Source organism: Heterodontus francisci, chromosome 20, assembly GCF_036365525.1.
Source record: "Heterodontus francisci isolate sHetFra1 chromosome 20, sHetFra1.hap1, whole genome shotgun sequence".
Lineage (NCBI taxonomy): Eukaryota > Metazoa > Chordata > Chondrichthyes > Heterodontiformes > Heterodontidae > Heterodontus > Heterodontus francisci.
The window spans coordinates 26,961,984-26,989,331 of NC_090390.1; the positions used below are offsets into that span (position 1 = coordinate 26,961,984).

At 48.5% G+C, this 27,348-nt stretch overlaps 1 protein-coding gene across 1 annotated transcript in view; it reads left to right on the forward strand.

Annotated features, from left to right (window-relative positions):
* The first annotated feature begins 24,164 nt into the window (after window positions 1-24,164).
* Window positions 24,165-27,348, forward strand: part of ipmkb (inositol polyphosphate multikinase b) — a 132,780-nt gene continuing 129,596 nt past the window's right edge. The window contains 2 exon segments of the mRNA XM_068052489.1: window positions 24,165-24,352; window positions 24,355-24,440. Of these exon segments, the coding sequence (XP_067908590.1) occupies window positions 24,316-24,352; window positions 24,355-24,440 (123 nt within the window). The 5' untranslated portion in view covers window positions 24,165-24,315.

The following is a 27,348-nucleotide window of genomic DNA, read 5'->3' on the forward strand; positions in this document are numbered from 1 at the left end:
AGCACCCCTCTCAAAGACCCTGAGTAGTCCACTGTATCAACTCATCTCATCTGTCTTTGAAGAAAAGCCTGCTAAATTAATTCTCAACGCCACCTGAAAAGAACAGTTCTAAAAGATCCCAGTGATTTGTCTACGTGTACTCGGAGGCCAGACTGTATGTCAGTTTTGGAACACAACATATCTCATCTGCTGTTGCTCATTCTTGAAGAAAGTATTCAGCCCAAGTGCTTTTTCTTGTCTGTAGTAGAGCTGTAGAAACAAAAATCCCTTTATTTTTCCGGTTAACCGATGTATGAGTGTAAGGGGCGATGGTAAAAAGGGAACTTTAATATTTCAATCTGTGTTTTTTTTGCTTTACTTCATTACTGGTTAAGACTTATTTTATCATAAACTGATAATTTTGTTGTTTATTGAAGAAACCTGGTTGGTGTGTTTTATTCTGGGATAAGAATCTATGATTGTATCGGTAAGTGGGAAAAAATTTAAATATATGTTGTGACCTGTGGACAAGTGGAACTAGAATAAACAGTGCACTCCTCCCGTCTTGGTCGTAACACAAACCACTAAAGGAAAGTCAAAAAATAAAACTGGAGGGTCCGACCTGCATCGATCTAGGCACTGGAAACAACATATGCGCACCCTGCCCAGTCGACCCTGCAAAGTCCTGCCAAAATTGGCAGAGCTGTCACACATTAGTCAAGCAGCAGCAAAGAGTCATACTCACCGAATCATACCTTACAGCCAATGTACCAGATTCCTCCAGCACCATGCCCACCAGCCCCTCTAGCAGGACTGACCCACCAGAGGTGGCAGCACAGTGGTGTACAGTCAGGAGGGAGTGGCGCTGGAAGGTCTCAACATTGACTCTGGACCCTATGAAGTCTCACGGGCAAGGAAACCTCCTGTTGATTACCATCTACTGCCCTCCTTCAGCTGACGAATCAGTACTCCTCTATCTTGCACACCACTTGGGAGAATTACTAAGTAGAACAAGGGCACAGAATATACTCTGGGTGGGGATCTTCAATGTCCAGCACCAACAGTGGCTTGGTAGCACCACTACGGCCAGAGCAGACTGGAGGGCATATCGGCCAGACTGGGCCTGTGATAGTTGGTGAGAACGCCTAGAGGGAAAAGCCTACACGAATTCGTTCTCCCCAATCAACCTGTTGCAGATGCATCTGTCCATGACAGTATTGGCAGGAGTGACTGTCCCATTTTCACACTGAGGACACCATCGTGTTGTGTGGCACTACCACAGCTAAATGGGATAGGTTCAGAACAGATCTAGCAGCTCAAAATTGGGTATCCATGAGATACTGTACGCCATCAGCAGCAGCAGAATTGAATTCAAACACAATCTGTAATCGCATGGCCCGGCATAGCCCTCACTCTTTAATTACCATCAAGCCAGGAGACCAACCCTGGTTCAATGAGGCGTGCAAGAGTGCATACCAGGAGCATCACCAGGCATACCTAAAAATGAGGTGCCAACCTAGTGAAGCCAGAACACAGGACTATGTGCTTGTTAAACAGCAGAAGCAGAACGCTATAGACAGAGCTAAGTGATCCCATAACCAACAGATCAGATCAAAGTGCTTCAGTCTTGCCGCATCCTGTCGTGAATGGTGGTGGACAATTAAACAACTAACTGGAGGAGAAGGCTCCACAAACATCCCCATCCTTAATAATGGTGGAGTCCATCACGTCAGTGCAAAAGACAAGTCTGAAGCATTTGCAACCATCTTCAGCCAAAGGTATGGAGTGGATGATCCATCTCGGCCTCCTCCTGAGGTCCCCCACCATCACAGTTTCCACATTGGTTGGTAGATGCCGGTGTTGTAGCTGTATTGGAACAGCTAGGCTAGGGGCGCGTGTAGTTCTGGAGCAGAAGTCTTCAATCACAGATGCTAGTATTCAATTAAATTCACTCCATGTGATATGAAGAAACGGCATAAGGCATTGGATACTGCAAAGGCTATGGGTCCTGACCACATCGACTGTAGTATTGAAGACTTCTGCTCCAGAACTACTCGTGCCCCTAGCCCAGCTGTTCCAATACAGCTACAACACCGGCATCTACCAACCAATGTGGAAACTTGCCCAGGTATGTCCTGTCCACCAAAAGCTGGACAATTGGCCATTATAAATTGTCCCTAGTAGAGGTAGGTGGTAGGGGGATATAGGGACAGGTGGGGATGTTGTAGGTATATGAGATTAGTGTGTAGGATTAGTATAAATGGGTGGTTGATGGTCGGCACAGACTCGGTGGGCTGAAGGGCCTGTTTCAGTGCTGTATCTCTAAAATAAAAATAAATAAAAAAAAAAATCAAATTCGGCCAATTACCACCTCATCAGTCTACTCTGGATCATCAGCAAAGTGATGGAAGGTGTTGTCCACAGTGCTATCAGCAACAACCTGCTCACCGATGCCCAGTTTGGGTTCTGCAAAGGCCACTTGGCTCCAGACCTCATTAGAACCTTGGTCCAAACGTGGACAAAAGAGCTGAATTCAAGAGGTGAGGTGAGAGTGACTTCCCTTGGCATCAAGGAAGCATTTGACTGAGTATGGCATCAAGGAGCCCTAACAAAACTGGAGTCAATGGGAATTGGGGAAACACTCCACTGGTTGGAGTCATACCTAGCACAAAGGAAAATGGTTGTGCTTGTTGGAGGTCAATCATCTCAGATCCATGACATCACTGCAGGAGTTCCTCAGGGTAGTGTTCTCGGCCCAACTATCTTCAGGCGCTTCATTAATGACCTTCCCTTCATCATAAGGTCAGAATTGGGGATGTTCTTTGATGATTTTCAATGTTCTGTACCATTCCTAACCCCTCAGATACTGAAGCAATCCGTGCCTGCATGCAGAAAGACCTGGACAACATTCAGGCTTGGGCTGATAAGTGGCAAGTAACATTCATGCCACACAAGTGCCAAGCAGTGACCATCTCCAACAAGAGAGAATCTAATCATCTCTTGATGTTCAATGGCATTACCATTGCTGAATCCTTCACCATCAACATCCTGCGGGTTACCTTGACCAGAAACTTACCTGGACCAGCCGTATAAATATTGCAGCTACATGAGCAGGTCAGAGGCAGGTAATTCTGTGGCGAGTAACTCACCTCCTGACTCCCCAATTCTATCCACCATCTACAAGGCACAAGTCAGCAGTGTGACGGAATACTCTCCACTTGCCTGGATGGGTGCAGATCCAACAGTACTCAAGAAGCTTCACTTGATCAGCTCCTGATCCACCAACTTAAACATTCACTGCCTCCACCATCGGCACACAGTGGCAACAGTGTGTATATCTACAAGATGCACTGCAGCAACTCACCAAGGCTCCTTTGACAGCACCTTCCAAACCTGTGAGCTCTACAACCTAGAAGATGGTCGTCCAACATATGGCCCATGGGCCAGAATCCAGCCCTCCAAAGGTTTCCATCTGGCCTGTGGATGTAAACTCTCGGAATGTCAGGCACCTTGGTGAGCAACTATAGGTTTGTTAGGACCCCACTCCCACACCACATGGCTGCGCCAAGCAGTGAGCCAGTGTTCACAGTATGCCTCTATTATCCACATTTATGGTGAGTGCACAGATGGGGAGCAAGGACAAGGACAGCAGGCACATGGGAACACTATCACCTGCAAGTTCTTCTCCAAGCCACACACAGTCCTGACTTGGAACTATATCGCTGTTCCTTCACTGTCACTGGGTCAAAATCCTGGAACCCCCTCCCTAACAGCACTGTGGGTGTACCTACTCCAGATGGACTGCAGCGGTTCAACAAGGCAGCTCGCATTCACCTTCTCAAGGGCAATTATGGATGGGCAAGAAATGCTGGCCTAGTCAGCGATGCTCACGCCCCAGGAACGAATATAAAAAAAAGTTCATATTTGTAAATACTGTCAAAACTGAATTTCCATGGCAAAGAAAATCAAACTCTTGCTAAGGGCAATTGGGTGGTATTGTAGCTTTACAAGCCAGCTCAATGATAGGGTGAGATTCTTTGACAGATGTAAAGATTTTTCATAAATTAAATTTAAATAGCCTTGTGGTATGGCTTTAAGTTACATTGGGATAGAATTTTGTTTTGGGCGGTCGCATGAAATCACTGGTATTGCATAGGCTGCCTGTTATACATTCCGCCCCATATTCAACTTCATTAATTTCAATTGAATGAATATCGGGCAGGGTGTGCAACAGGTAGCTGACTCTCTATCGGCCTATTTGTGCTACTGCCCAGACTAATTTCTATTCCATTGAATCCAACATACCTACTTCAGAAAACTAAAATGCTAAAGATCTGGGAATACATGCATGGTTTCTGCCATTCCAGGAAAAATGTAACTAAAGGAGCTTTACTGTGCGAGGCCTGGCATGCTGTACTGAACCTGGAAGTGTTTGCAGTTAACTCTGAGTGGCTGAAGCGAAGAAAGTGTCCCATTGCCAAGCACTGAAATCCATCTTCATAATAAGCACCAGAATTCATCATTGTATGCAGCCCAATTATTAAAAATTCTTGGTTGGTACACAGGTCTCGTCATTCTTTTAATTCCACTTCTATGGAGATTTATTTACAACACAGGATACATCATGGCAAGCTGCAAAACAGGATTTATGTTCTTTCAAGTGACTTGCTCTTGTATGTAATGAACTGGCCTATCAGTTTGATGTATCTTGAAGATGGGATAGAAATCACATGACAGCTACAGCATGTTCTTTTTACGACATCACTGGCTAATTTGTCCAACCAATGAGAAATCCCTTATTATTTACTTGGGTAATTCAACAATTATACGCAGCCAATGAGAGCCACACAGGAAGGGAGCATAGGTCAGGGATTGGGCAAACTTAATCCCCACTGGGATTGTAAAATTAACCCTTTATCATCACTATTTTCAAACAAAATGTGCCGCACAAGATCATATTCTCAATACTAAAGTAATATCTGTGGTAATTGTTAGCCAGGCAGCACTCTTGCATTTCAGTGAGAGGTTGTGGGGTCAAGTCCCACTCTGGGACTTGGGCACATAATCGAGGCTGACACTTTAGTTGTCAGATATTGGAGATGCCATCTTCTGCATGAGATGTTACACTGAGGCCCAACTGCCTTCTTAGGTTATCATAAAAGATCCAAAGAAGAGAAGTTCTCCTGGGTACTAGCCAATGTTGATCCCTCAACCAAAATCACTAGAACAGAGTAACAGATCATTTATCTTATTTGCTGTTGTATGATCTTGCTATGCTCAAATCGACTGCCATCTTTGCTGACAAGACAACTGTCACTATGCTGCAAAAGTATTTGGTTGGCTAGGCTACAAGGAGGAAGAAAATTGAGGATTGACAGTCATTGGAGAATTTATCAAAAGTTTATAGATGATCTGGAGCCTGATAAATTGACATAACTACAATCTGTGCAATGACAGGTATGAACTCAAGATCATTAAAGGAAAAGTAAGCAGGCAGTTCACATTTAACTAACTCACAGAGAAGGTGGGGAATGCGTGCACCAAACTACTCAGCGAGATGATTATGTTGACAACTTCGAGGGAAATGGGATAGTTATTTGACAGAGTTAGTGACTGTTGAGATGACTGTTGGCTCTATCAGCAGACAAAGGCTCAATATGTTTGTATGACACTCCTCTATCTGCTATTTTAAAGTAGGCATTAATCCGTTTATTTTAGATGGGTTATTGGTTCCATTAAATGAGTAAATCAAAAAATGCCATATGAATTGGCAACAGAAATTTACAGGCTACAGTATAGTGCATCACCTGGGAATTGGAAGTGGAGGTGTGAGGAGATTGGGGCTCAGGGCAGGGGGACAGTGACAGCAGACTTTGTGGCCAGATTGGGGGGGGGGGGTAATGGGGAGGAGCAACAACATAGTGAGTTGAAGTGGTGCCGAGAGAGGAACAGCCAGTAAAAGGATGAGTGAAACCTGTGAACATTACTCTGGGCAAATAGTGAAAGATTTTTTTTCCACTGGTTGAAGAATGGGGAACGAGTGGATAGAGACTGAGCCTGAGATTGGCATGGCTGCCAATGGTGGAGCAATTAAAATCTAGGATGTGCAAGAGGCCAGAATTGGGGAGTGCAGAGATCTCAGATGGTTGTAGGGCCAGAGGAGGTTACAGAAAAGGGGAGGGGCAAGGCCGAGGAGAGATTTGAAAACAAGGGTGAGAACTTTACATCTGAGGCATTGCCAGACTGGCAGCTAATGTAGGTCAGTGAGCACAGGAGTGATGGGTGAATAGGATTTGGTGTGAGTCAGGATCTAGGCAGCAAAAGTATGGATGGATTCAAGTTTATGGAGGGTGGAAAATGGGAGACCGGCCAGGAAAGTATTGGAATAGTCAAGTCTAGAGGTAACAAAGGCATGGATGAAGGTTTTAGTGGATGTGCTGAGACAGGGACTGAGTCAGGCGATGTTATAGAGGTAGAAATAGGCAGTTTTGGTGATAGTGTAGATATGTGATCGAAAGTTAATCTCAGGGTTAAATACGACACCAAACTTGTGAATGGTCTGGTCCGGCCTGGGATGGTTTCTGGGAGAAGGATAGAGTTGGTGACTAGGGAATGGAGATGTGGGCTCTGAAGACAATGGCTTTGGTCTTTCCCATATTTAATTGGAGGAAATTCCTGCTTATCTATTACTGATGTCAGACAAGCAGTCTGACAATTTATAGACAGTGGAGGGGTTGAGAGAGGTGGTAGTGAGGTAGGTCTGGGTGTCATCAGTGTGCATGTGGAACCTGACATGTTTTCAGATGATGTTGCCATGGGGCACCATGTTGATGAGAAATAGAAAAGTGCCAAAGGTAGATCTTTGAGGAAAATAGCAACAGACTTCAACAGGATATAGACAGGCTGGTGGAATGTGGAACAGAATATCATGACACTACATCTTTTACTGCCACTGATTTATAGTGTTACGACCAGGTGAGAAAGGTGTTTAATAGTTCCCTCTTAGCCTTTTCCTGGTTTGACCGTAACAGGGTTTAATTTTTAAAACATCGTATTTTGGCTTCCCCTCAGTGAATCCTTGATCATTGCTCTCCAATTGTCGCGGCAAAGAAATCAACCAGACAGGTTTTTTAGATTTAAACTTATTAACCTTAAAACTAATTTGGTTAAAACTACTAAAAACTATGCAACATGTCCATATGCACGCTAGCATGCATACGCGATAAACAGACACGCAGATAGAGATGGAAAAGGAGAAAGAATAAAGGTGAAAAGTTTGAAGCAATTGCTGGAGCTCACTTACTATCTTTTGAGTTCTATGTAGAGTCTTTGATTGCAGTTAAATCTTGCCGTTTCAGTGGGGCCCAGTGCACGCTTTCAAACTTGTTTCGATGTAGGAGTCTTTTCTCTTGAGGTTTAAGTGGCTTCAGTGGATCTGGAAATTCGTGAGAGAGAGAGAGAGCCAGGGAAAGACCTTCCTTCTCTTTTGTCTTCACATTGCAGACTCTGTCTTCAAACTGTTCTATGAACACCATTCAAAACCCTGGGCCAGCAGGTTGGTCATGTGACTAATTGTTTTTTAACAAACTCTCCTGTGTTTTTGTGGATTCCTTTCATCTTAGCAGACATCTGCAGTGGGTGCGGGGTGGGGGGCAGTGTTACTGGAATGCTGGCTTGTTACCCATTCAATGTCTGGTGATCAAAATCCATTTGGGTTAATTGGATCAGGGAGCAGTTCCATTGTCTCTTCTCGGTACTGTCTCTTAGAATGCAAATGTTTCCAGCCACTGCTGTGATATTTTAAACAAGTCATCTTTTCAGTCCAGCACCAGTTTAAAATGAATATTTCATATGACCAAATTAATATGCCTCATTCGTGGCAGGTGGGGTCTTCATGACACCTCCACACCCAGCAGAATGAAATGCAATTTCTAGAAGAGCATTTCATTAAAAGAGAATAGAGAGAAGAGTAAGTACAGGAAAACACACATGCATCTCGCTCATTCATTCTCATTCATTCAGAAATCCTAAAAATTTGTTACCACCTGTTTTTTCTTGGTAGCACTGCTGCTTTAAACTGCCCTTTTGGCATCCCAATAAACATGTGATTTTTGGGGAAGTTTTTCAGTTTGCACATTTCCATGACTGCCTAGGATGTCTTTGTTCCTGTTGAGGTCTGCAGGAGGAGGGTTCATTTTAATTAGCCCTAAGTTGGAATTCTGCTCTGGAGAGTCAGTAGTGGGTAGATCCATTCTGAACTCTCTTTCAGTGCTTTGATGAATCATGCAAGGGCTTTTCACCTTAGGGGATGGTTGGGTTCCTTTTCTCCTGACTGTGGGGGAGGATTCTTTGCTAATCTTCCCTTTGTCCTCTGGTACACTCCTCCTTGCAGGTATTTGTCCACATTCTACTGCACTCCCCTGTGGCACTTTGACTAGGTGAGGCATCAACCTCATGGTTTCTCTACCCTTTTGGGGACTTCCTTCAACTGTGCAGGTTTCTGTAAATGCTGTGAGCAACTCTGGTGGGGTGCTTCTAGTGTCTGCATTTACATAGGAGGATGTGGGGTCTAACTTTTCAAACATTTCGGGGTTGGCTAACCGGACAGGAGGGGTTTTCATTTGGGATTCTTCCCGGACTTCATTTAACCTGTCCTCTTTGTTCCTTTTCCCCCTTTCCTCTCTAACTTTTTGCCAGCCTTGTGCCTGCCTGTCCCCTTTTGTTTTCGGCAAGGGTCCCTTACAGTTCACCAGCCCTCTGCTGGAAGTCCTCCAAACACCAGTACAGGACTTAGGGTGCAGATTTCACTGTAGGTTAGGGTTTCTCCTTATCCTGGCACATGTGGCAACTCCTACAGTACTCCACCACATCTTTGTGGAGTTTTGGCCAGTAAAACTGCGGTCTTATGCAAGCTTTGGTTTTTCATATACCGATATGCACAGCCACTGTAATCTCATGGGCCATTCTTAATATTTCCGGTACCTCTGTGGAACCACTAACTTGTGAACCCTGTCCACTCCTTGCTCTCAGGTCTGCAAGGAGAACTCCCATTCCTCATCAGTATCTCATTCTTCAAATAGAAGCAGTCAGGGACTCCATCTGCTTCAATTTCAGACTGGGCAGCCTGTGCTAACTCTCTCAGTGCTGGGTCGGCTCGCTGAGTCTCAGCTAGGCAAGATCTATTTTATTCATTCGCTGGGTCTTCTAACTTTTCAAAGAAAGTCTCAGACAGACAGACCTCATGGTCATCTGCCTGCAGTGTCAATTCAGTCTCCTCTGGGGGAGCTGGTTTGGTCATGGTCTGATTCACTACACATTCAGGGGAACTGCAGGGGCCCATATCCTGCCACTGCTCTGTCTCTCTGATCTCCTTCAGTCTCTCTTTCACTACTGGGGAAGCTATCACCATCACCCCCGGCAGATCATTACCTAGGAACAGGTCAACCCCATCCACAGGCAAAGTAGGGACAATCCCTATGGGCATTGGTCCCAAAACTACTAAAAAATACATGATACAATGATGTTAGCATGCATAAGTGATAAACACACCCCCAGATAGAGATGGAAAAGGAGAAAGAATAAAGGGGAAAAGTTTGAAGCAATAGCTGGAGTTAATTTACAGTCTTTTGAGTTAGGTGTAGAGTCTTTGATTGCAATTAAGTCTTGCCGTTTCGTTGGGGCCCAGTGCACGCTTTCAAACTTGTTTCGATGTAGGAGTCTTTTCTCTTGAGGTTTAAGTGGCTTCAGTGGATCTGGAAATTCATGAGAAAAAGAGAGAGCCAGGGAGAGAGACCTTCCTTCTCTCTTGTCTTCACATTGCAGACTCAGTCTTCAAACTTTTCTGTAGACATCATTTAAAAACCCTGGGCCAGCAGGTTAGTCACAAACTCTCCTGCGATTTTGTGGATTCCTTTCATCTTAGCACACACCCGCAAAGGGTGGGGTGGGGGGGAATGGAATGCTGGCTTGTTACCCATTCAATATCCTGTGATCAAAATCCATTTGGGTTAATTGGATCAGGGGGCAGTTCCGTTGTCTGTTCCAGGCACTGTTTCTTAGAATGCAAATGTTTCCATCCACTGCTGTGATATTTTAAACAAGTCATCTTTTCAGTCAGTTTAAAATGAATATTTCATGTGATGAAATTAATATACCTCATTCGTGGCAGCTGGGGTCATCATGACAATAGACTAACAGTGAGTTATTGTATTACTGTTGGTTATGAGGGGATTCTGAGTGTTACCAGTTTTACTATTTGTTCTTGGTGAAATTTCAGTGCGTTACTACAGTGAATGAAATAAAGCTTCCTCCCTCCTCTGGTTCTCCCCTGCAAATCCACCTCATCTCCCCTTGATTTCAACCCTTTCCGGTTCTCGGTTCCCTTCTTCACCTGGTCTCAGGTGGCCTCCTGGATCTTGGAACTTCTTGCACAACAGCTGTTAGCGTGGAATCACAAGCAAAAGTGCTCAACTGTAGGGGACCCAACCTTTATAAGGTGAACACAATGCTTACAGATATTATCAGATGTCTTTTGGTCAAAATGTCATGTGATCAAACGTGTTGGAAAACCTATATCCAGCTCAATGGAAAAGGGCCACCCACAAATATACCAAAGGTTGAATTGCTGAGCTACATGAAGAAGCTCATCAAGGCTGAGAAAAAAAAGAGACAAAAATAACCTCTGTTCTGAAGTTTGCTGATGATACCTGTGCATCCTATCATAAAGCTGAAGCATTTATTCTACATAATTGAGTTTTATGGAAAGGTGCTTGAATGATTTTTGCCTTGCCACATTTGGACACCAGCACTGACTGCAAAGTAGTAAGGTGTACATGGTAGAGAGGCCACACTTTCCACTCTGAGTCATCAGATGTGGGTTCATCCCACTCTAGAGATTTGAGCACAAAATCCAGGCTGGCACTCTGTGGTATTGAGGATGTGCTGCACTGTCGTAGGTGCCATCTTGCAGATGAGACATTAAACCAAGGCCCTGTCTGCCCTCTGAGGTAAGCATAAAATATCCCTTGGCGTGAAAAAGTGATGGTGAATTCTCCCCTGTGTCCTGGCCAATAATAACTCAAAATTACACGACTCCAACCCTGCCTCAGTTCATCTCCTGCTGCACCTCTCATGCATGTCTTTGTTACCTCTAGACTTGACTATTCCAATACTCTCTTGGCCGGTCTCCCACCTTCTATCCTACGTAAACTTGTGCCCATACAATAATCTGCTGCCCATATCTTAATTTGCACCAAGTCCCATACATCCAATGCTCCTTTGCTTGCTGACCTATGCTGGCTCCACATTGGCAATGTCTCAATTTTAAAATTCTCAAATAAAAGCAAAATACTGCTGATGCTGGAAATCAGAAATAAAAACAAAAAGTGCTGGAAGTACTCAGCAGGTCTGGCAGCATCTGTGGAGAGAGAAGGAGAGTTAACGTTTCAGGTCAGCGACCTTTCATCAGAACTGGCAAAGGTTAGAAATGTAATAGGTTTGAAGCAAATTATGTGGGGAGGGGGCAAAATATAACAAAAGGGAAGGTGTTGATAGGACAGAGGGTCACAGAAAATAACTGACAAGAAGGTCATGGAGCAAAGGCAAAGAGTGTGTTAATGGTTTGGTGAAAGACAAAGCGTGAGTGCAGAGAGGGTGTTAAATGACAGAATAATGAACAGCCCTGGCCAAAATCACAAAAGTTAGGGTGGCACAGTGGCGCAGTGGTTAGCACCACAGCCTCACAGCTCCAGCGACCCGGGTTCAATTCTGGGTACTGCCTGTGTGGAGTTTGCAAGTTCTCCCTGTGTTTGTGTGGGTTTCCTCCGGGTGCTCCGGTTTCCTCCCACATGCCAAAGACTTGCATTTTGATAGGTAAATTGGCCATTATAATTTGCCCCTAGTATAGGTAGGTGGTAGGGAAATATAGAGACAGGTGGGGATGTGGTAGGAATATGGAATTAGTGTAGGATTAGTATAAATGGGTGGTTGATGGTCGGCATAGACTCGGTGGGCCGAAGGGCCTGTTTCAGTGCTGTATCTCTAAATAAAAAAAAATAACAACAGTGGGCAGGAACATGGTAAAAAAATGAATGATGAAACAAAATAAAATTAAATTAAATAAATAAAAATAAAAAAGGGGGGCCAGTCATGCTCTGAAATGATTGAACTCAATGTTCAGTCCGGCAGGCTGTAGCATGCCCAATCGGTAAATGAGATGCTGTTCCTCGCACTTGCATCGATGTTCACTGGAACACTGCAGCAATCCCAGGACAGAGATATTGGCATGAGAGCAGTGGGGGCAGCAGGGGTGGGGGGTGGGGGTGGGTTTGGGGGGTGCATGTTGAAATGGCAAGCGACAGAAAGCCCGGGGTCATGTTTTCGGACTGAGCGAAGGTGTTCTGCAAAGCAGTCACCCAATCTGCGTTTGGTCTCCCCAATGTAGAGGAGACCACATTGTGAGCAGTAAATACAGTACACTACATTGAAAGAAGTACAAGTAAATTGCTGCTTCATCTGAAAGAAGTGTTTGGAGCCTTGGAGAGTGAGGAGAGAGGAGGTAAAACGGCAGGTATTACACCTCCTGCAATTGTATGGGAAGGTGCCATGGAAAGGGGACAAGGTGTCGGGGGTAATGGACAAGTGGACCAGGATGTCGTGGAACGTTGACAGGGGAGGAGAGGGGAAGATGCATTTGGTATTGGCATCACGCTTGATGTGGTGGAAATGGTGGAGGATGATCTTTTGGATGTGGAGGCTGGTGGGGTTGTTGGTTCTCTCACCACCTGCTGCAGGCCCAATCTGACAGACATGTCCTTCAGGACTCAGCCAGCTCTGTCAGTAATGGTGCTACCGAGCTACTCTTGGTGATGGACATTGAAGTCCCCCACCCAGAGTACATTCTATGCCCTTGCCACCCTCAGTGCTTCTTTCAAGTGGTGTTCAATGTAGAGGAGTACTGATTTATTAGCTGAGGGAGGACGGTAGGTGGTAATCAACAGGAGATTTCCTTGCCCATGTTTGACCTGATGCCATGAGACTTCATGGAGTTCAGAGTCAATGTTGAGGACTCCCAGGGCCAGTCTCTCTCGTCTATATACCACTGTGCTGCCACCTCTAGTGGGTCTGTCCTGTTGGTTGGACAGGACATACCCAGGGATGGTGATGGACGAGTCTGGGTCATTGATTATAAGGTATGATTTGGTGAGAATGACTAGATTAGGCTGTTATTTGAATAGTCCATGGAACAGCTCTCCCAATTTTGGCCCAAGTCCCCAGATATTGGTGGTCAGTCAAGTTTTATTCTTATTTAACCTTTCTGTGGCAGGTTTATACAACTGAGTGGCTCGCTAGGCCATTTCAGAGACAACCACATTGCTGTGGGTCTAGAGTCACATGTAGGCCAGACCGGGTAAGGTCGGCAGATTTCCTCTCTTGAAGGACATTCGTGAATCAAATGAGCTTTTACAACAATTCAGTAGTTTTGAGTAGCATTTTGTTGCAAATTTATTAATTAATTTGGGGCGGCACAGTGGCGCAGTGGTTAGCACCGCAGCCTCACAGCTCCAGCGACCCGGGTTCAATTCTGGGTACTGCCTGTGCGGAGTTTGCAAGTTCTCCCTGTGTCTGCGTGGGTTTCCTCCGGGTGCTCCGGTTTCCTCCCACATGCCAAAGACTTGCAGGTTGATAGGTTAATTGGCCATTAACAATTGCCCCTAGTATAGGTAGGTGGTAGGGAAATATAGGGACATGTGGGGATGTGGTAGGAATATGGAATTAGTGTAGGATTAGTATAAATGGGTGGTTGATGGTCGGCACAGACTCGGTGGGCCGAAGGGCCTGTTTCAGTGCTGTATCTCTAAACTAAACTAAACTAAACTAAACTAATTGAATTTAAATTCCCACAGCTGTCATGATGAGATTTGAATTCATATCTCTGGATTGGTAGTCCGGGCCACTGGATTACTAATCCAGCAACATTACCACTATGCTACTGTTCCTGACATTGAGTAAAGAAAACAAAGAACATGCATTTATGTAGCTGCTATCATGACCTCAAGGTGCCCTGAAGTGCCTTGCAACCAATTACGTATTTCTAAAGTGTAGTCACCGTTGTAATGCAGGGTACAGCTTTGGTGGACAAAATAACTAGAGGAAATCATCCCCAGTGATCTGAATTGGAGAGGAGTTCAGCATGGAAGTGCCCTCTAGTGACTGGAATAGATCTGCAAAAAAAAACGATAGTAACTCAGCTGATTCAAGTTATAAAGGAGTTAGATTGACATCAGCTGGAAGTAACCAGCATTGCTGATTAAAGATGTGCTGCTTAAAGAAACATTGGAGGCGACTTATAAGTGAGAAACACAGTGAAATGTGTCCAAAAACACTTATCATAATTAAAACATAGTGCTGCGATTATTGTTTAGGCCAGGGGCCAGAAACATTTTTACCTGTCGTGCCTTTTTAAAGAAATTTGCCTGAAGTACAAACTATTCGGAGCCGCAGACAAAGAAAGATAAAATTTTAAAAGATGGAATAAAGGAAGAAGCACAAATTAAGGAGACTAAATTGTTTATCAAGAATCTAATGAGAATTATGCATTTATCTAATACTGTAAACAGACAATTGCCTGACTTTTTCGGGTACCTATAAGAATATAAAATGTAAATGCTGAAAAGTTCAAGAGGTCTTAATATAAAATTTAGCATTTCTTTTATCTTTTTAAATTCTTGAAGTCAACTATCAAAGGCTTCTTTCATGTTATGTATTGCATTTAAAAGAAATTCTTTTTAATTGATACATTTGTCTTTTTAAAATATTCTTTAAGTAGTGGGAAAATGTGCGAAAACAACCTCCTATATTTTTTTCAAATAATTCCAAGTTTTGCTTGAAAGACAGTACTTCTTCAAAAGGTGGGAAGGTTATGGTTCGTTGTTCTTGTAGCTTTCTGTTAAGGATATTTAAATGGTCAGCGATATCAACCATGAAGTAAAACTTTTGTAACCAATCAGGATGTGTTAGTTCACCGGGTTCGCATTCCTTTACACACAAAAACATCTTAACTTCTTCTATACATGCTGCAAATCGAGCTAAAACATTTCCTCTTGATAGCTAATGTACTTTATTATGAAGAATAAGATCAGAGTATGGGCAGTTTACTTCATTTAAAATTTCATAGAATTGTCTGAGAAACGGCCAATAAAGGTTGAGAGCCCAAAATAAGACGTCAGCCGTGGGTTGCCGATCCCTGGTTTAGGCAATAATATTTAAAATTGAATTGCCCACCGCCTAATTCAAGTTTTGTTTTATAGTTCATATTATTTAAAAAATATGGAACAGTATTTTGCCAATCTCATTTTGTTCAGCATAAAAATCGGTATCTATTAAGTGGCCAGAAGATGCTGGAGGGATGAGTAAAAACTGGTAACAACAGGAAAGCATGAAATGTAAGCAGTGTGCCTCCTCTATCATAAAAGAAAGGCGTGCATTTGTATAGTGTCGTTGATGACCTCAGGATGCTCCAACGTGCCTTATAGCTCATGACATATTTTTGAAATGTAGTCACAGTGGTATATGGGAAACGCAGTGGCCAATTTACACACAGCAGGCCCGTACAAACAGCAACACGATAATGACCAGATAATCTGTTTTTAGGTATTGGTTGAGAGTAAGGTGTTGGTGGATTGGGAGCCAATGGAGGTCAGCAAGCACAGCAGTGATGGGAGAACAGAACTTGGTGCAAGTTAGGATAGGCATAGCAGAGTTTTGAATGAGCTCAAGCTTATGGATGGTGAAGGATGGGAGGCTGACCAGGTGAGTATTGGAATAATCAAGCCTAGGGGGAACAAAAGCATAGATGAGGGTTTCAGAAGCAAATGGGCTGAGGCAGTGACTGAGACAGATGATGTTCTGGAGGTGGAAGTAGGCAATCTTGGCGCGGGAAAGGATATGGAGTTGGAAACTCAGCTCGGGGTCAAATAGAATGCTGAGGTTGTGAATGGTCTGGTTCAGCCTGAGACAGTGACCAGTGAAGGTAATGGAATCAATGACTAGGAAATGGAGTTGCCGCAGGGGCTGAAGACAATGGCTTCAGTCTTGCCAATGTTTAATTTGGAGGACATTTCAATTCATTCCGGACTTGAGTTTACTGCCCTCCTATCCTGCCTTGATTGTTCCCTCCATATAATCTCCTCTACCCATGTTCACGGCCACTCCCTTAACCTTGCCATCTCACATGGCCTTGTTACTCCGATCGTGTCAATCACAGATAAGGTCATCTCTGATCACTTCCTCGTATCACCATCCACCCACATACCCCTTCCCCCTCCCAACCCCTCTTCCTTCTAAGTTTGGCCCTGGAAAAAATTCTCCCTAAATCATAACTGCACTTTCAAATTCCCAACTGTCTAGCCTTTGGCCCTCCAGTTACCATGACATTTCTGCAGCTACCGATCTACTCAGTCACACCCTCACCTCCACCTTTCATGTCCTAACCACATTACTCTCTCTCAGCCTGGCTGCTCACCGGGTACAGCCCACATCTCCATTCTCTTAAGTCCAAATTTGAACTTTTTAGTTTAGCCATTCATCACTGGATGAGGCTGGATCATGGAAAGCACTATTGGGCCCTGTTCTCCTCTGCCAAAACTGCTCATGATTCCAGTATCATCCTGGTATGCAAAGATAACTCCTGGCCTCTTTTTTCTACGACAAACCATCTTCTTAAACCCTTCTCCCTGTCCCCTCCACTCTTACATCTAACAATTTGTACAAGGAGCTCATGGACTTCTTTGTCACTAAGATCGAGACCATCCATTCATTTGCCTCTGCCACTTGACTCTCTTCCTCTAGCCCACCAGGCCAAACTTCCTCTAAAGGTCCCACTACCCTAGCCCTGAACTTGCATCTTTCTCTAGTTTCTCTCCTATCTCCCCTCATGCCCTCTCTGAGCTCAACTTGTCCATGAGACCCACTTCCTGCTCCCTCAACCCTATTCCCACTAAGCTGCTGACCACCCAACTTCCCCTCCTGCTCTCCATGTTAGCTGATATTGTTAACAGTTTTCTATCTCAGGTGTTGTCCCTCTCTACTTTAAATCTGCCGTCATCACCCTGCTCCTCAAAAAAAAGCCCTTGACACCTTGTCCTTGCAAACCACTGCCCCCTTTCCAACCTCCCTTTCCTCTCCAAATTCCTTGAATGTGCCGCCGCCTACCAAATCTGTGCCAATCTTTCACAGAACTCCATATTTGAATCCCTACAATCAGTTTTCAGCCCTTGCCAGTGTAGCAAAACAAATAATATTCTCTGCTACCGTCATCATCCCTTCTTGTCCTTCTCCAGACACTTGAACACAAAAATCTAGGCTGAAACTCCAGTGCAGCACTGAGAGAGTGCTAAACTGTCAGAGGTGTCACCTTTTAATTGAGACGTTAAACTGAGGCCCTGTCTGCTCCCACAGATGGAAGGAAAAGATCCCATGGCACTATTTTGAAGAAGAGCAGGGGGAGTTATCCTCAGTGTCCTGGCCAATGTTTATCCCTCAATCACCATCACAAAAACAGATTATCTGGTCATGATCACATTTGCACGAGCTTGCTGTGCACAAATTAGCTACTGGGTTTCCTACATTACAAGAGTGACTACACTTCAAAATATTTCATTAGTTGTAAAGTGCTTTGGGAAGTCTTGAGGTCGTGAAAGTCTTTATACATTAAAGCAAGTCTTTCTTCTTCGATCTATCTGTAGCCTTTGACACGGTTGACCACACCATCCTCCATCATCCAACTTGGTGGAATTCCAGTCATCTGGTTCCTTTCTTATCTATCCATGGAGCCAGCTAATCACTGACAATGGCTTCTCTTCCCGCTCCCGCACCATTACCAAGGATCTACCTTTGGCCCTCTCCTATTTCTCATTGATATGCTGCCCCTCAGTGACATCATCCGAAATTACAGCGTCAGATTCCACAGGTATGCTGATGACACATAGCTCTACCTCACCACAACTCTCTCAACCCCTCCATTGTCTTTAATTTGTCAGACTGCTTCATCCAGTACTGGATGAGCAGATATTTCCTCCAAACACATATTGGGAAGGGCAAAGCCACTGTCTTCAGTCCCTGCCACAAACTCCATCCCTCTCCCAACTGTCTGATGCTGAATCAGGCCATTCATAACCTTGATGTTGTTTTTCACCCTGCGATGAGCTGCTCACCACATATCTGTGCCATCACCAAGACTGGCTATTTCCACTACTGTAACATCTCCTGACTTTGCTCCTGCCTCAACTCCTCTGCTGCTGAAACCCTCATCCATGCCTTTGTTACTTCCAGACTTGACTATTCCAACATTCACCTGGCCAGTCTCCCATCTTCCGCCCTCTATAAACTGGAGCTCATCCAAAACTCTGGGTGTAACCTAATTTGGACCATGACCCATTCACCCATCAGCACTGTGCTTGCTGACCGATATTGACTTCTGGTGTGGCAACACATCGGTTTTAAAATTCTCATCCTTGTGTTCAAATCCCTCCATGGCTTCATCCCTCCATTTCTCTCTAACCTCTTCCAGGCCAACAACCCTTTAAGAACTTTGAACTCCTCCAATTCTGGCCTCTTGCACATCCCCAATTTTAATCACTCCACATTGCTGGCTGTGCCGTCAGCTGCCAAGGCTCTAACCCTCCCTGACCCTCTCCAACTCTCTACCTCTCTCTCCATCTTTAAGACGGTCCTTAAAACTTATGTTGTTTAACCAAGCTTTTGGTCACCTGTCCAAATATCTCCTTATGTGGCTTTGATAATGCACCTGTGAAGCTCCTTGTGAAATTTTGCTACATTATAGAGGCTGTATACACAGCAAGTAGTAACGATCTGGAACTCGCTGCCTATGAGGTTCGTGGAAGTGGAGATGATCAATGATTTCAAAAGGAAATTGGATGGGCACTTGAAGGAAATAAACTTGTAGGGTTATGGGGATTGAGCAGGGGAATGGGACTGATTGGATTGCTCTACAGAGAGCCAGCATGGACTTGATGATCTGAATGGCCTCCTTCTGTGCTGTAATGACCCTATGACTCTATATAAACGTAAGTTGTGCTCTGGATGTTGTACAGGCAGTCTGACAAGGCAAAGACTGCGGAGGGGTAGAGAGGGGTGATGTAGAGCTGGGTATCCTCAGTATACATATGGAACCTGATGTTGTGTCTTTGGCTGATGTCGTCGAGGGGCAGCAAGTTGATGAGAAATAGGAGGGGGCCAGGAATGGATTATTGGGTGACACCAAAGGTGGTGCAGGGACAGGAAATTTCATCATTGGATGAGATCCTGTCACCATGACTGGATAGATAATAGTGGAACCAGGCAAGGGCAATCCCATCCAGCTGCACAATGGAGCAAAGGCATTGGAGGACGATGGTGTGGTCAGTCGTGTCAAAGGATGCAGACAGGTCAAGTAAGATAAGCAGCAATAGTTTACCATGGTCACAGTCATATAGGATGTTACCTTTGGACTTGATTAAGGTCATTTCAGTGCTGTGGCAGAGGTGAAACATAATTGGAGAGGTTCAAACATGGTGTTGCAGGAAAAATGGGTATGGATCTGGGTTGTAGACCCAGTAAAAACACATAAGAAAAAAAAACACATACAGTAAAAACATATAAGAAAAAAAATACTAAAAAAACTAAAAACTAAAACTAAACTTAGTTGAAACAAAGGGGCCAGTCACACAACAATACACAGTGTGTTAAAGCATAGGGGGGGGGGGGGTTGGGTAGAAAGGGGAACAGCAAAGTTGCTAGCAAACTCAGTGTCCTTGCACGTACTAGATAAAAGAGTCGCTATGGACACAAGATACGATTAGACTCACAATAGACAATGAGAAACTGTAAAGAAATGAACCAGGTTCTCACTGAGCCAAATCAGGAATTATCATTATGTCATTATACCAGACCCCTATGAGTAAGTAAGAGGGGAGGATCTTGGAAAAAAGATTTAACCCCTGACTAAAACTGGGGAAGGCACGAGGACCCCAGGGAAGAACACTCGAGAAGACACCCTGAGCCAAGGGCTCAGAACAGAAGAGCAGTCACAAGTCCGAGACTGATCATCTCATGCCTTGACGGTAGTATACTGTGCAAGTACTGAGACCTTGAACTTGATTCTTGATACTGTGAAAGTTAGTGAGAGCTTGTACTTGATGATTTAGTGTGTGAATAAAATATTGATCACCAACTGCATCACCAACTCGTTCTTTCAAACTAAACCCTGTCACCAGGTTTCATGGAGACACCCAAGATCACGTCATTGGCACCAGCTGGACCTCATCGTCACAAGGCGAGCCTCCATAAATGGTGTTCAAATCACACGCAGCTGCCGCAGTGCGGACTGCGACACCGACCACTCCCTAGTGTGCAGCAAAGTTAGACTCAAACTAAAGAAGCTACATCACTCCAAGCAGAATGGCTGCCCGCGCATCAACACTAACAGAATTTTTTACCCACAGCTGTCACAAAAGTTTCTCAATTCGCTTGAAAAGGCCCTTCAAAACACTCCTGCAGGGGATGCAGAGACCAAGTGGGCCCACATCAGAGACGCCATCAAGAAGAAATGGAACCAGTCATAGCCGCTAAGCGCACTGCACTGCTGAACTACAAGAAAGCCCCCTGTGAGTTAACATCCTTAGCACTTAAAGTAGCCAGAAGCACCGCGCAAAGTACAGCCAGACGCTGTGCAAATGACTATTGGCAACACCTATGCAGTCGTATTCAGCTGGCCTCCGACACCGGCAACATCAGTATGACGGCATTAAGAGAGCTTTTGGGCCAACCATCAAGAAGATCGCGCCCCCCCCCACCCTCAAGTCAAAATCAGGGGAAACGATCACTGACCAAAGCAAGCAAATGGACCACTGGGTGGAGCACTACCTAGAACTGTACTCCGGGGAAAATGATGTCACTGATACCGTCCTCAATGCAGCCCAGTCTCTCCAGTCATGGATGAGCTGGACGAACAGCCAACAAAATCGGAACTCAGTAATGCCAGTGATTCTCTAGCCAGCGGAAAAGCCCCTGGAAAAGACGGCATTACCCCTGAAATAATCAAGCGTGCCAAACCTGCTATACTCTCAGCACTTCATGAACTGCTTTGCCTGTGCTGGGATGTGGGAGCAGTACCTCAGGACATATGCGATGCCAATATCATCACCCTCTATAAGAACAAGGGTGACCCCAGTGACTGCAACAACTACCGTGGAATCTCCCTGCTCAGCATAGTGGGGAAAGCCTTCGCTCGGGTTGTTTTAAACAGGCTCCAGAGGCTGGATGAGTGTATCTACCCTGAGGCACAGTGTGGCTTTCGAGCAGAGAGATCCACCATTGATATGATGTTCTCCCTTCGCGAGCTACAGGAGAAATGCCGCGAACAACAGATGCCCCTCTACATTGCTTTCATTGATCTCACCAAAGCCTTTGACCTCGTCAGCAGACGTGGTCTCTTCAGACTACTAGAAAAGATTGGATGCCCACCAAAGCTACTAAGCACCATCACCTCGTTCCATGACAATATGAAAGGCACAATTCAGCATAGCGGCGCCTCATCAGACTCCTTTCCCATCCTGCGTGGTGTGAAACAGGGCTGTGTTCTCATACCCATACTGTTTGGGATCTGCTTCTCACTGCTGCCCTTTCACACGTTTAAGTCTTCAGAAGAAGGAATTTTCCTCCACACAAGATCAGATGGCAGGTTGTTCAACCTTGCCCATCTTAGAGTGAAGACCGAAGTATGGAAAGTCCTCATCAGGGAACTCCTCTTTGCTGACAATGCTGCATGAACAGGGAAACTAGTTATTAATATCCCACACGGATGAGTGTCTACAGAGACTCATTGACAGGTTTGCCACTGCCTGCAACCAATTTGGCCTAACCATCAGTTTCAAGAAAACGAACATCATGGGACAGGACTTCAGAAATGCTCCATCCATCAATATCGGCGACCACACTCTGGAAGTCATTCAAGAGTTCACCTATGAAGGCTCAACCATCACCAGTAACCTGTTTCTCGATGCAGAAATCAACAAGCGCATGGGAAAGGCGTCTGCTGCTATGTCCAGACTGGCCAAGAGGGTGTGGGAAAATGGCGCACTGACACGGAACACAAAAGTCTGAGTGTTTCAAGCCTGTGTCCTCAGTACCTTGCTCTACGGCAGCGAGGCCTGGACAACGTATGCCAGCCAAGAGCGATGTCTCAACGCATTCCGTCTTCACTGTCTCCGGAGAATCCTTGGCATCAGGTGGCAGGACCATATCTCCAACGCAGAAGTCCTCGAGACGGCCAACATCCCCAGCATGTACGCCCTAATGAGCCAGTGGCGCTTGAGATGGCTTGACCATGTGAGCCGCATGGAAGATGGCAGGATCCCGAAGGATGCATTGTACAGTGAGCTCGTCACTGGCATCAGGCCCACCAGCCGTCCATGTCTCCGGTTTGAAGACATCTGCAAACACAACATGAAGTCCTGTGACATTGATCACAAGTCGTGGGAGTCAGTTGCCAGTGATCGCCAGAGCTGGCGGACAGCCATAAAGGCGGGGATAAAAAGTGGCGAGTCGAAGAGACTTAGCAGTTGGCAGGAAAAAAGACAAAAGTGCAAGGAGAGAACCAACTGTGTAACAGCCCGACAACCAATTTTATCTGCAGTGCCTGTGGAAGAGTCTGTCACTCTAGAATTGGCCTTTATAGCCACTCCAGGTACTGTGTCACAAACCACTGACCACCTCTAGGCACATACCCATTGTCTCTCGAGACAAGGAGGCCAAAGAAGAAGGGCAGCGGTGGTGGTGGATGATGCCATGGAGGTGCAATTATGTGGCCTTAGCGATGGAGAGCATATGGGGTCAGAATTTCAACTCAGGGTCAAATAGTACAGTGAGGTTACAAACAGTCTTAGTTCAACATGAGTCTATGGCTGAGGAGCAGAATGAAATTGATGGTGAGGGTACAGAATTTGTGGTGGGAGGGCAAGATGATGATTTTGGTCTTCCCAATGTTTAACAGGAGGAAATTGTAGCTCAACAAAAGTTGACCCCACATGGACTACAGCGGTTCAAGAAGGCAGCTGACCACCACCTTCTCAAGGGCAATTAGGGACTGGCAATAAATGCTGGCCTGGCCAGCGACGCCCACATCCCATGAATGAATTAAAAAAAACAGAAAATGAAACATTGAAAATCAAATTTTTTTAGATGTTGGAATCCCCTCAGATCAAAGGAGAAAATAACTCCTCTACCTTTAGGGCTCATCTCCTCTCTTAGTCAGCTCTAAATTCACAATTTCTGCAAAATGTACTTTTCAGGAATTATAATCAGCTATCTGTATTTAAGGTATGAAATATCTTATGTCTGCATGGACTTCTTATCTGTAGAAATGTACTTCCCGTTGTTACACTTATATGCCAATTTGCATGTAGCAATTCCAATGTTGGCAACTATAATAAAATCTGCCTATGTAAACTTGTCATACTGTATTACACCATCCTGCCATTGGTGGCAGTCCTGTTTTATCTTCTAACTCTTGAGCCTGCAGAGTAGAGAAACTTCTATACTCCTTGTCCCACCATTTCTGAGCCCCATCCCATTCACTTCCCTCTCCCAGACCATCCCAAACTGTTTGCAGAACACCAGCTGGATCGGTATCTCTGTGACAACAGCTGGTGATGTATGGGATTTGGACCCTACTCCAATAGGAAATTTAAAATGCAAAGATTTCCTGGTCTGCCAGCAGCAGACCATCCTGGAAGACTCCTGCACAGTCAGTTTTGGCAAGTGCTTTGGGATGTTCTGTGGTCAAGAAAGACGCCATAGCAGTGCAAGTTCTTTCTTGCTTGGTGAACATCCAGCTGCACCTGAAATAATGACTTAAGCCCTTTCCTCGTGGTCAGTGTGCTTCTGCCCGAACAGATGGCAGCAAAAGGTCCAGTTCCATCCCTACCCCACAATGAACTACGTATTGTCCCTACATCTTGCACAGGCTGCATTCCTAATCCTCAACTGACGATGCACCATGTGCACACCTTGCAGTTGCACAAACTACACCGTTCCATTCCCAACTGATGCTGCACCATGTCCACTCCCTGTACTGCCTATTCCGCAACCCAGCTGAACTCCCGGTGCCCCAGTACGGTGGCGTCAGTTCCGGGCGGTGCGGGACGCGGAGCGCGAGTCTCCGGGGGCGGTCGCTCGCTCTGCTGAAGCGTCGATGGATGTGAGGCGGCGGTGGCCGTGCGACGGCCTGTCCCGGAGTGTCGGGACGCTCGGCGGATAGGATCCGACCCTGCCTGGGTGATGGAGAGCGCGGTGAGCGCGGGCGGGCCGGCCTCAAGCCTGGCCTGGGGCTCCACCGCTTCCCGAACGGCTGCACTCCCCTCAGCCACCAGGTCGCCGGACACAAGTACGGCAAATCGGAGCTGGTGAGTGCGGTGCCGAGTGCCGGGCCCGGGGCTTGGGGACTGGGAAAGAGCGCGGCTCTTGTGACCGGACACGGTCCCAGCATTCGGCTGGCGGTAATTTCGAGAGTGCGGGAGAGAGGCTGGACATAGTATCCGTCCACTCCATTATCTCCCTTCCCCTCCCCACCCCCTCTCCCCCACTCCCTCTCCCCCTCCACCCTCCACCCCCCACCCCCTCTCCCCCACTCCCTCTCCACCCCCACCCCCCACCCCCTCTCCCCCACACCCTCTCCCCACACCCTCTCCCCCACACCCTCTCCCCCTCACCCTCTCCCCCTCCACCCCCCACCCCCTCTCCCCCTCCACCCCCCACCCCCTCTCCCCCTCCACCCCCCACTCCATCTCGCCCACCACCCCCCACACCCACTCCCCCACCACCCCCCACACCCTCTCGCCACCACCCCCCACACCCACTCGCCCACCACCCCCCACACCCACTCGCCCACCACCCCCCACACCCTCTCCCCCACCACCCCCCACACCCTCTCGCCCACCACCCCCCACACCCTCTCGCCCCCCACCCCCCACACCCTCTCGCCCACCACCCCCCACACCCTCTCGCCCACCACCCCCCACACCCTCTCGCCCACCACCCCCCACACCCTCTCGCCCACCACCCCCCACACCCTCTCGCCCACCACCCCCCACACCCTCTCGCCCACCACCCCCACACGCTCACCCCCCACCCCTCTCCCCCACCACCCCCCACCCCCTCTCCCCACCACCCCCACCCCCTCTCCCCCACCACCCCCACACCCCCTCTCCCCCACCTCCCCACCTCCCCCACACCTCCCCCACCTCCCCCACCCCCTCTCCCCCACCTCCCCCATCTCCCCCACCCCCTCTCCCCACCTCCCCCACCCCCCTCTCCCCCACCTCCCCCACCCCCTCTCCCCCACCTCCCCCACCTCCCCCACCCCTCTCCCCCACCTCCCCCCCACCCCCACCTCCCCCACCCCCACCTCCCCCACCCCCTCTCCCCCCACCTCCCCCACCCCCTCTCCCCCACCTCCCCCACCCCCTCTCCCCCACCTCCCCCACCCCCTCTCCCCCACCTCCCCCACCCCACTCCCCCACCCCCTCTCCCCCACCCCCTCTCCCCCACCCCCTCTCCCCCACCCCCTCTCCCCCACCTCCCCCACCCCTCTCCCCCACCTCCCCACCCCCTCTCCCCCACCTCCCCCACCCCCTCTCCCCCACCTCCCCCACCCCCTCTCCCCCACCTCCCCCCCCCCTCTCCCCCCTCTCCTCTCCCCCCTCTCCCCTCCCCCCTCCCCCACCCCCTCTCCCCCACCCCCTCTCCCCACCCCCTCTCCCCCCTCTCCTCTCCCCCCTCTCCCCCACCCCCCCTCTCCCCCTCTCCCCCACCCCCTCTCCCCCACCCCCCTCTCCCCCACCCCCCTCTCCCCCCTCTCCCCCACCCCCTCTCCCCCACCCCCTCTCCCCCACCCCCTCTCCCCACCCCCTCTCCCCACCCCCTCTCCCCCCACCCCCTCTCCCCCACCCCCTCTCCCCTCTCCCCCTCTCCCCACCCCCTCTCCCCCTCTCCCCACCCCCTCTCCCCACCTCCCCCACCACTCCCCCACCTCCCCACCACTCCCCCACCTCCCCACCACTCCCTCACCTCCCCCACCACTCCCTCACCTCCCCACCACTCCCTCACCTCCCCACCACTCCCTCACCTCCCCCACCACCCCCTCACCTCCCCCACCACTCCCCCACCACTCCCTCACCTCCCCCACCACCCCTCACCTCCCCACCACTCCCTCACCTCCCCCTCACCCTCCCCCACCACCCCCTCACCTCCCCCACCCCCCCACCCCCTCTCCCCCACCCCCCTCTCCCCACCACCCACCACCCCCTCTCCCCCACCACCCACCACCCCCCTCTCCCCCACCCCCCCCACCCCCTCTCCCCCCCCACCCCCCCCTCTCCCCCCCACCCCCTCTCCCCCCTCTCCCCCCCACCCCCTCTCCCCCCCTCTCCCCCCCACCAACCCCTCTCCCCCCCACCAACCCCTCTCCCCCCCACCAACCCCTCTCCCCCCACCAACCCCTCTCCCCCCCACCAACCCCTCTCCCCCCCACCAACCCCTCTCCCCCCACCAACCCCTCACCCCCCCACCAACCCCTCTCCCCCACCCCCCCACCAACCCCTCTCCCCCACCCCCCCACCAACCCCTCTCCCCCACCCCCCCACCAACCCCTCTCCCCCACCAACCCCTCTCCCCACCAACCCCTCTCCCCCACCAACCCCTCTCCCCCACCAACCCTCTCCCCCACCAACCCCTCTCCCCCACCACTCTCCCCCAGCACCCCCCACCCCCCCTCCCCAGCACCCCCCACCCCCCTCCCCCAGCAGCCCCCACCCCCCCTCCCCCAGCACCCCCACCCCCCCTCCCCCTGCACCCCCCACCCCCCCTCCCCCAGCACCCCCCAGCCCCCCTCCCCAGCACCCCCCACCCCCTCTCCCCCAGCACCCCCCACCCCTCTCCCCAGCACCCCCCACCCCCTCTCCCCAGCACCCCCCACCCCCTCTCCCCAGCACCCCCACCCCCTCTCCCCCAGCACCCCCCACCCCCTCTCCCCCAGCACCCCCCACCCCCTCTCCCCCAGCACCCCCACCCCCTCTCCCCAGCACCCCCCACCCCCTCTCCCCCAGCACCCCCCACCCCCTCTCCCCCAGCACCCCCCACCCCCTCTCCCCCAGCACCCCCCACCCCCTCTCCCCCAGCACCCCCCACCCCCTCTCCCCAGCACCCCCCACCCCCTCTCCCCCAGCACCCCCCTCTCCCCCAGCACCCCCCACCCCCTCTCCCCCAGCACCCCCCACCCCCTCTCCCCCAGCACCCCCATCCCCCTTTCCCCCA